Below are 10,280 nucleotides of genomic sequence, written 5' to 3'. Positions count from 1 at the left end.
AAGGGAAGACATCATACATGATTAAAATGAAAAAACCCAATGTGATAGAGATTCAATAGGGAATATCTTTTTAAATGTCACATAAGTAAATAAAACATAGAGTTTTCTATTACGTAACATATACTCTAACAACTAACATAAAATCATTACTTCCCTATCGTCCTCAAATAAACTAGCATATCTTACTTTTAAATAACCATATCATCCTCAACAACTAACAAATATCCATATCATTCTCAAATAAACTCCCATATCTTACTTTTAAATCAAAATATCCATCAAAATCAACAAGCAAAGAAATATCCATGTCATCCTCAAAGAAATTCCCCTATCCTACTTTTAAATCAAACCATCCATCAATATCAAACAAATAAATATCCATGTTCTCAAATTTAAAAAGAAACCTATTGTTTTCAAGAAACTCCCAAATCCTACTTCAATGCTCTAATTATCCACATCCTTTTTTCAGCAACAACTTCTACAAATGATATTCTCCAAGCAGCACTATTGTGTATCTTTTGTTGAGCCTTCACCCACATCTCTTCTGTTAACTCTATCATGTTGTCCAACAATACCTGACACGCTTTGATGCTGTACATTCCATCTACTAGATTATTGACAGTTGGAAGAACTGGTCTGGAAGTGGGAGTACTACTACCCCCCGTTCCATTTTCCAGGCCACATATGAGCTGAAGTCATGTGCAGATTTGGTAATGATTTTTGTGGTACTCTTCTTCCTTCGGTCTGTGGGAGTTCTATCACGCTTCCGCTTTGTTGTAGAACGACTGACCACTTCATCAACATCTGTAGGCTCTATATCATCCAGACCTACTACATCTTCAGGGGAGTCATGTGTATCATTCTCATCCTCACAATCAAGATCAATGTCAATGGACTTTTGCTTCCCAGCAGTATGCTGAGATACTCCTCTATCTCCTCGAGCACTTGAGTCTGAGAAGACCTCTAACAACTCTGGCCACCATGGAAGTCCACTCTTTCGGAATTCGGTCCAATTTGGATTTGCCTATAATCCAAAATAATCGATATTATACACTGTTGGGAAAAATATATATATATATATATATATTGACTATTGCTTCAAGGAATGGATTACCTTTATAGTATTTTCCCAAACAGAATCTGCAGCTGTAGCAGTCCTGGTATTTGAATCCCATCCAAATCCCATAGTTTCGAGCAACCGCCTGAAACTAGTATAGTCACCTCGTAGCTTATTCATCTTATTACGCAGCTGCTCTTTTCGAAATGGACGTTGGAAAGTTGGTTCTAGTCCTGCTTTAATGTTATTCCACCAAACTTTACTGAATGTGGAGTTGGACTTTTGACCATTCCTTACATTATCAATCATTAAGTTGATAAATTTGTTCAATTCAGAAGCATTCCAAAGGATTGTGGTTGTGGTTGTGGTTATGGTTGTGGTTGGAGCAGGAGTAGGGTTTCCACTATATGACATATTGTCTACATAAAGGAAACATTAATCATGTTAAAGTCAAGAATCATCAGCTCACAATCGGATATGCATATTGAACATTCATAGACTGGCATTCAACAATGACAAAAGGAAATCTCTCAAAAGAAATAACCAAAATTTCCAAAGTGAGTGAAACAGTAGCAATAAAATGGAAACAAAATATCAGCAAGAATCCTATTTCCTACAACAAATATAAAAGATATTTTCTATATGGTATACTTTACACATCCAAATTTATATTGTTTTTATCACTTATTTTTTAAAAATCATTTGTGATAATAAATTATAGATTATAAATTATAATCGTTTGGTTGCTATTTGTTTAATAGTTTATATAATTAGAAATATGTTTGGCAAGTTCAATTCACAGAAAAATTTATCTAAACTGAAACTTCTATTGTACATCATGGAATTCCAAGTCACAACATTTCATTTTGGCATTCAGTCAAACACGTTTTGGGCACTATGGATCTTCACATATTGACCACAAATGTGAAGCAGAGGATTCAACAAAAATCAGTCACATAAGAAGTTGGTATTACCAAGCTATGTGTTTGTTCAATTTCTTCAGTGGAACCCCAAGTTTCACACGAGTTCAGGGCCCGTGAAGTTATGTGAAACTTGTGAAACGGGTCCTGAACTCGTGTGAAACTTGGGGTTCCACTGAAGAAATTGAACAAACACATAGCTTGGTAAAACCAACTTCTTATGTGACTGATTTTTGTTGAATCCTCTGCTTCACATTTGTTGTCAATATGTGAAGATCCATAGTGCCCAAAACGTGTCTGACTGAATGCCAAAATGAAATGTTGTGACTTGGAATTCCATGATGTACAATAGAAGTTTCAGTTTAAATAAATTTTTCTGTGAATTGAACTTGCCAAACATATTTCTAATTATATAAACTATTAAACAAATAGCAACCAAACGATTATAATTTATAATCTATAATTTATTATCACAAATGATTTTAAAAAATAAGTGATAAAAACAAATATAAATTTGGATGTGTAAAGTATACCATATAGAAAATATCTTTTATATTTGTTGTAGGAAATATGATTCTTGCTGATATTTTGTTTTCATTTTATTGCTACTGTTTCACTCACTTTGGAAATTTTGGTTATTTTTTTTGAGAGATTTCCTTTTGTCATTGTTGAATGCCAGTCTATGAATGTTCAATATGCATATCCGATTGTGAGCTGATGATTCTTAACTTTAACATGATTAATGTTTCCTTTATGTAGACAATATGTCATATAGTGGAAACCCTACTCCTGCTCCAACCACAACCATAACCACAACTACAACCACAATCCTTTGGAATGCTTCTGAATAGAACAAATTCATCAACTTAATGATTGATAATGTAAGGAATGGTCAGAAGTCCAACTCCACATTCAGTAAAGTTGGGTGGAATAACATTAAAGCAGGACTAGAAGCAACTTTCCAACGTCCATTTCGAAAAGAGCAGCTGTGTAATAAGATGAATAAGCTACGAGGTGACTATAATAGTTTCAGGCGGTTGCTCGAAACTACGGGATTTGGATGGGATTCAAATACCAGGACTGCTACAGCTGCAGATTCTGTTTGGGAAAATGCTATAAAGGTAATCCATTCCTTGAAGCAATAGTCAATGGATAAATATATATATATATATATATTTTTTCCCAACAGTGTATAATATCGATTATTTTGGATTATAGGCAAATCCAAATTGGACCGAATTCCGAAAGAGTGGACTTCCATGGTGGCCAGAGTTGTTAGAGGTCTTCTCAGACTCAAGTGCTCGAGGAGATAGAGGAGTATCTCAGCATACTGCTGGGAAGCAAAAGTCCATTGACATTGATCTTGATTGTGAGGATGAGAATGATACACATGACTCCCCTGAAGATGTAGTAGGTCTGGATGATATAGAGCCTACAGATGTTGATGAAGTGGTCAGTCGTTCTACAACAAAGCGGAAGCATGATAGAACTCCCACAGACCGAAGGAAGAAGAGTACCACAAAAATCATTACCAAATCTGCACATGACTTCAGCTCATATGTGGCCTGGAAAATGGAACGGGGGGGTAGTAGTACTCCCACTTCCAGACCAGTTCTTCCAACTGTCAATAATCTAGTGGATGGAATGTACAGCATCAAAGCATGTCAGGTATTGTTGGACAACATGACAGAGTTAACATAAGAGATGTGGGTGAAGGCTCAACAAAAGATACACAAGAGTGCTGCTTGGAGAATATCATTTGTAGAAGTTGTTGCTGAAAAAATGATGTGGATGATTAGAGCATTGAAGTAGGATTTGGGAGTTTCTTGAAAACAAAAGGTTTCTTTTTAAATTTGAGAATGACATGGATATTTGTTTGTTTCATATTCATGGATGATTTGATTTAAAAGTAGGATAGGGGAATTTCTTTGAGGATGACATGAATATTTCTTTGCTTGTTGATTTTGATGGATATTTTGATTTAAAAGTAAGATATGGGAGTTTATTTGAGGATGATATGGATATTTGTTAGTTGTTGAGGATGATATGGATATTTAAAAGTAAGATATGCTAGTTTATTTGAGGATGATATGGAAGTAATGATTTTATGTTAGTTGTTAGAGTATATGTTATGTAATAGAAAACTCTATGTTCTATTTATTTATGTGACATTTAAAAAGATATTCCCTATTGAATCTCTATCACATTGGGTTTTTTCATTTTAATCATGTATGATGTCTTCCCTTTTGTCAAAATTCTAATGGCATAACTGTAATTAATGATACATGCATAAGAAACCGTTTCTTGAAACAGAAAAATCAAACACTTTTTTGAGGTAAAAAAATTGTTTCTTCGAACAGAAACGAGAGAAACCGTTTCTGCTGTTTCTAGACACATAAACGATTGAAACAAAATCAAATGGCCCCTAAGTGCATCTGTCATTGAGAAACAATTTTCTACTTCTTCAGTACAGAGACAATGTGCATTCGGGGTTGAGGGAGAACAAGATGAAGCAATCTTAAGCTGGACTCATTTCTGAAAAGGGGTTTTCACCAGGAAAAAAAAAAAGACAAAAAATCATTCAACCGAAACCTCAGTTGAAGCTGAAACAACACACGAGAATGACAAACCAGCACGAAGAGATGAAATAGAATATCAACCCTAGTTAAAATAACAAGAAAGACCCAAATGGCAAAACTGAAAATGGAAGCCAATCGGAACCCAATTTGCATTCAAATGCACTCTCCACTGAAAGTATGAAGCGTCGACAAGAAAAAAAGAAGAAAAAAGACGGAGAAGTCCAAACTCCCCGGAAATGAAAGTAGAACAAACGAGGAATTTCAGAAAAGGAACTGAGAATGACCAGAAAACATACCTTTGGGAGAGATTTTCTTCTTGAAGGTGTCCATGGTTACACAATACCTCGAAAAGATGAAAAACCAGCGCTTGAAACTTCAAATGGAGAGCAACGAAGCCGTAACAGTATCAGATCTCCAATTCTCTTTCTCACTCTCTTTCTCTCTTTTCACAGCAGCAAGAGCCTGACCTCTGGAAGAGCGTGCAAGTATCTTTTCGTATCGAACGGCGATCTCCAAGTAGCCGTTGTAATTAGTAAGTCGCAAATACCATTATACTTTCCTTATATACTGAATGCTACCTAAACTAAGGAGTAATGGACATTGGATTCGCTGAAAATGATTGCTTACTTCGCGGGCCAAACTAATAATTGTTCCACAACAAAACAGTTTCCCATGTGCCAATTTATTCATGGAAAACTACTTTATGCCTGTAAAAAACCTGACGTGAACTCTAAGCAATGATGACTTCTCAAATTTTTTTCTTTAAATAAAAATTCCAGTTCTGTAAGCTCAATTGCTGTCTTGTTTAAATGGCATATCAAGAATGACACCTCTGCTTTAAGCTTAGGGTTTAAAACTTTATATAAAAACAGAAACTAGAATTCTATTCAATCTGAACTCTCTAAACTTGTAATAAAGTTCCATAGATAAATAACTAAAAAGCTCACTTAAACAGATCCCAGGAGTAGGATGGGTTCCACAATTGATAGACCTCAATCTAATTTAATTGTAAAACAAGATAATTTCCTAATTAATAGCTGATGGACCCCACTATTAATACTAACTAGTAATTAAAATACTAATTTCTTATTCAGAATTAACCTAGAAATTAAGGCCCAACCTAAACCTACATTAAATTCTGACCAAATTTAAACCATGCTTGCTCTAGGATTTTTGTAGTGTAGGTCTTTGAATGCTCTGGTAAAGAAGGTGATATGATTCAGATTGGAGGAACTAAAAAAGCCAATGGTAGGCCTAAAATGACTCAGGGAGAAGTGGTGAGGGAAGACATGCATAGCTTAGGAAGAGTAACTAGTATGGCTTTGAATAGAGTTGATTGGAGAAAGAAGATCCATATAGCTGAGCCCATTAAGTTGGGATAAGGCTTGAGTTGTATTGAGTTGAGCAGTGGAAGGTACAATTATGAGGTGAGCGAGACAAGCTACCTCTGCCATGAATGCAACTGGAACCTTTTCATAACATTAAAGAATGGTATGTGAAAGAAAGAATTCGTGATTCATTTGCTCTTTTTTTTGTTTGATCTGTTTCATTTTTTTTTCACCTCTTGATGTCTTTTTTACATACAACCTCAAATAATTCCCCCCCTCCCTTTCTCTCTTTTTCCTGTAAACAGTATTCCAAATCTTTTGTAGGATAGAGTGTGGGCCAGAAACTTGAATTCAAAGAGGGGTTTGATGTTGCAGTAGCAAAAGTTGTTGCAGAAATGAGAGTTTTAGGTATATTGTAGAATACCTCTATTGTTGATTTCTTTCATTTATTTGTAAATGTTTAGTTGGTACTTAAATTTTGGTTGCTGACATTGTGTTTCCTACTTCCCCTATCAGTTGAGTACTACTTACCTCTAGGCACAAGTAGTTAGGTGGCCACCAATCCGATCATACAGGAAGAACAATTTTCAACCCAAGAAGACAGAGGCTGAAGCCGCTGGGATCTATGTGAAAGTGAGCATGGATGGAGCTCCTTATCTCAGAAAGATTGATCTCAAGTTCGACAAGGGATACCCAGAGCTCCTCAAGGCCTTAGAGGACATGTTCAAGTTTAAGATAGGTAAGATTCACAACCATCACATCTGTTGATGATCCACAAATATGATCCTATTTCTTGATCTTGATGGTTGGGATAATTATCATGTATTGATGTAACTAACTGTGATTTTATAGGTGAGTACTCAGAAAGAGAACGATACAATGGTTCAGAGTATGCATCAACTTATGAAGAAAAAGATGGTGACTGGATGTTGGTTGGAGATGTTCCATGGAATATGTTCATCTGCTCCTACAAGAGACTCAGAATCATGAAAGGATCAGAGGCCAGAGGCATGGGTTGTGCATAAAGAAAAGGTTGCGTACATTTGTCCCTCCTAGACCTTGCAGTAACGGGAGCCTCGTACAATGGTTGTTCTTTTTACTCTTTGAATCTCTCTCTAATGTTTCTCACTTAATTTAATCTTTATTTGAGGGAGTATCAAGCCTAATGTAATCACATTTTTAAAACATTATTTCCCACCATATGTGATGAGCACATTTATGTGTGAAATCTAGTGTAGTAAAACATGCATTTTACATATTTAGAGTGGAGTTACCTTGGGTTTTACTCTCTTTTTGCAGGTTTTATATTTTCGAGGCCTTAAGGACTATCGGGTGCTATATCTCCAATTTTACATGTAAAGAGGTCCTATTTATTTTCATGGTTGCGAAGAGGATGAAATTCTGAGCAGATGGACGTGTTCAATTGCAAGTACACATTCGTTTGGTCAACCGTACAAATGATTATTCTTTTCGGGTCAGAAAAAAAATAATGGATCAGAACTGAACCGAGATGTAGAACTAGCCCATCTGCATATGTCCCAAGGGTATAAGGAATATTTCAAATGCTAACAAGGATCAATGGACCACATCCTTAAGTGATTGAAGATTTGTTTTTGGTAACAACAACTACCTAGCGTAGTTGGTGAGTTGTGGTGTGCAAAATCCCTTGCTTATTAAGAGGTCTCAAGTTCGAACCTCTTAGCTGTCATTTTATTGAGATTTTTTTTTTAGAAGAGCCAAAGGGGGTTTCTTGTGCAAGAAGAGAGAGAAAATAGAAAAAGGGAGAAAAAATATGAAGAAAAAGGCAAGAAAAACCATGGGAGATCTCTCTCCACACGTCTTCTCTCTTCTCTCTCCTCCACTTCATCAACAATATAAAAAAAATCTTTTTATTTTAGAAGCTAAAATCGTTAGCTTCCCTCCCCCATTCTCTATATAATAGATTAACACAAGGGGAGGAGACACTTCATTCTTCTTCTAGGGTTTTTTCTTAGTTACTTTGTCTCTTTCTCTAGCTCTAGTTCTAGATTTATGCTTTAAACACTTTTGTAAGTTTTTTTTATTCAATTAATGCAAGAACTTTTGTTTTTGATTCAGTCTTTTATTTTTGTTGTTTAAACAATTGAAGTTGTAATTTTCAAGTTCTAGTTTTAGGCTTAGTTCTAGGTGACAAGAACAAGCTATGAAGTATATCTTTCAAGTTCAATTTTTTTCTTCAGATTTGTTTTCTCTAGTACTATAAATTTCAGATTTGTTTATTCCAGATTTGATTTTTAGTACTGGTAGTATCTCAAATCGATCAAGTTTTCAGTTCAAGGGTTGAAGTTCAAGTAAGTAGGCTCCTTTAGTAGTCTTCTCTCCCCCTCTCATTCCCTCTTCTGATTACCCTTTCTTTCTTAATTTAGGATTTTAATTTCAGTCGTTACATTATTGCTATCCCTTTCCCCAAGGTTCATGGCTAGTGTATGTGTTGGCTTTGCCCCTCCTAGCCATAGAACCATCATTTTATTGTTTTTATTTTAATTGTCTCCCTTTTCCTAAAACTAAGTAGAGTAACCCTTGTAAGAGTGACTCTCTGGTCAAGTAGGGAAGCTCGTATTATGATGCATCCCTTGGGCTAAGTAGAGAAACCTACTTGTGAGTCTCTCTCTAGCTTTATCTTTTTTTTTTTTTTTTTTTTTTGTTTCAGCATTTTTTTCCTTCATTGCTTTTTAATTGCATGGGGTGTTTATTTTTAGCTATTTATTTATTTTATTTTAATTACGTGGCTTGCGTGTTTAAATTCTTAGATGACAAATGGTTAGGACGTTATTTTAGATACATATGTTTAGGACGGTAATTAGAATTAGATCACAATCATTAATCGGTTCACTTTCGCATTATTAAAAGAAGAAAACAAATAAAGTGGCTGCTCTCCCTGTGTTCGACCCGTAGCTACATTGATCCGTATGCTTGCAGTTACATTTTAAAATCTCAAATAAGTTTTTGGCGCCGTTGCCAGGGAGACAGTTTCATGTTATATTTCGCTTTCTTTTGGTAAATCGGAGTGCTTTGTTTGCTTTGTTTTGTTTTTCTTTTTTTTATTGAATTCCTGAGAAGAACAAATTACAATAATAGTTGTATTGGTGGAGGTCACCATGCCTCACAGTATGATAAAAATAGGTTTTGCCCTGTAGCAGTACTTAGGAATTGACCTGAGTAACCTCGGATCCCTGCCGATAAGCTCCCAAAAGGCCAAAAAAAAAAATCAAAAGAAAAAATCAAAAAAAAGAAAAAATCGTAAAAAAAAGTTTTTCTATCCATTCTTTTGTGCTTGTCTTACTCTAGTTGTGGGTAGTTTTCTATTGCATGTGTGTTAGGTGGGTATGTAATACTAAGAATCGATTAGAAAGAAGAGATCCAACAAGTAGTGACCCTATACGTTTGCTCTCTTTTAAACCTTTTAATATGGGAGACCAACATCAAAACCTTTCACCTAAATCTCTAAAAGATAGGTTCTACCCTGCTAGAACAGCCCAACCTTCCTGCATAGTTCTATCACAAGCCCAGGGCAATAATTTTAAACAATAATTTTAGACTCAAATCTCAATACATAACTATGTTGCCCCACTTCCATGGGTTGAACTCTGAGGATGCATACCAATTTCTAAGAGAATTTGAAGAGGTATGTGTTTTAATTAAGATCCAACAACTTTATGATGATGCTGTTAAGCTTAAGTTTATCACTTTTGCATTAAAAGACCAAGCTAAGAAGTGATTGTATGGGTTACCTACAAATTTCATAATCTCATGGGAACAGTTCACATTTGTCTTCCTTAAGAAGTTTTTCCCAACTCACAAGACCAATAAGCTTAGAAGTGATATTCTTCAGTTTAGGCAAAAGCCTAGTGAATCATTTTCTAATCTTATGGAGAGATTCAAGGACGTACTCTAAGAATGCCCTCACCATGGCCTAGACTTATGACATTTATGTCAAATAATTTATGAGGGTATTGATTACTCGACTAAACAAATGATAGAGTCTATGTGCTCTAAGGGATTCACATCATTTACAGATGAAGGAAAGGCACGAGAATTCTTACTTGACTTAGCTGAAAAAACTCGTGAGTGGGAATCAACCCAAGAGAGTGAAAGAACCATATGAAGAAAATGATATTTTGTGGATGTGATAGTAGCCAAGGAAGCCCATTTGCATAGCCTAATCAAGAGAATTGAAGTTATTGTTCCTAGAGAGCCGTCATCAGTCAATTTGGTTAAGATTTGTACTTGGTGCCAGTCCCCTGGACATGTCATAGAAGAATACCCCAACACCTCTGGGGGCACTTCTAATGATAGTGTTAATGTAATACCCTGCTTCTTAAACCCGGTCTGATTTCGCGGTTGAACCGGTTTAACC

General features: G+C 35.5%; 2 protein-coding genes and 1 non-coding gene across 3 annotated transcripts; 1 reads left to right on the top strand and 2 right to left on the bottom strand.

Moving 5' to 3' along the window:
• Positions 1-431: 431 nt before the first annotated feature.
• Positions 432-1,471, bottom strand: LOC122093101. The gene is made up of 3 exons (XM_042663350.1): positions 1,115-1,471; positions 791-1,024; positions 432-689 (listed from the first exon to the last, which is right to left on the bottom strand). Exons 1-3 carry the CDS (start codon positions 1,469-1,471, stop codon positions 432-434), a joined length of 849 nt encoding a protein of 282 aa, XP_042519284.1.
• Positions 1,472-2,846: 1,375 nt separating this feature from the next.
• On the top strand, positions 2,847-6,909 carry LOC122093100 (auxin-induced protein AUX28-like). Its single transcript, XM_042663349.1, has 4 exons — positions 2,847-3,098; positions 3,196-3,645; positions 6,422-6,623; positions 6,737-6,909. Exons 1-4 carry the CDS (start codon positions 2,847-2,849, stop codon positions 6,907-6,909), a joined length of 1,077 nt encoding a protein of 358 aa, XP_042519283.1.
• A 2,822-nt stretch (positions 6,910-9,731) lies between these two features.
• On the bottom strand, positions 9,732-9,838 carry LOC122094489. Its single transcript, XR_006144805.1, has one exon. It is a non-coding gene; the product is annotated as a small nucleolar RNA R71 (small nucleolar RNA).
• Positions 9,839-10,280: the final 442 nt, after the last annotated feature.

This window comes from Macadamia integrifolia, chromosome 11 (assembly GCF_013358625.1).
Source record: "Macadamia integrifolia cultivar HAES 741 chromosome 11, SCU_Mint_v3, whole genome shotgun sequence".
NCBI classification, from domain to species: Eukaryota; Viridiplantae; Streptophyta; class Magnoliopsida; order Proteales; family Proteaceae; genus Macadamia; species Macadamia integrifolia.
Note: the sequence above shows the minus strand (reverse complement) of the source record. Positions and strands in the feature narration are given on the sequence as shown.

Coding starts and splice junctions, on each gene's coding strand:
- LOC122093101 (XM_042663350.1), bottom strand. CDS start 1,471: ATGTCATATAGTGGAAACCCTACTCCTGCTCCAACCACAACCATAACC. Junction 1,025..1,114: donor TTTGGGAAAATACTATAAAG/GTAATCCATTCC, acceptor TTTGGATTATAG/GCAAATCCAAATTGGACCGA. Junction 690..790: donor CTACAGATGTTGATGAAGTG/GTCAGTCGTTCT, acceptor ACATGACTTCAG/CTCATATGTGGCCTGGAAAA.
- LOC122093100 (XM_042663349.1), top strand. CDS start 2,847: ATGATTGATAATGTAAGGAATGGTCAGAAGTCCAACTCCACATTCAGT. Junction 3,646..6,421: donor ACAGCATCAAAGCATGTCAG/GTATTGTTGGAC, acceptor ACTTACCTCTAG/GCACAAGTAGTTAGGTGGCC. Junction 6,624..6,736: donor CATGTTCAAGTTTAAGATAG/GTAAGATTCACA, acceptor GTGATTTTATAG/GTGAGTACTCAGAAAGAGAA.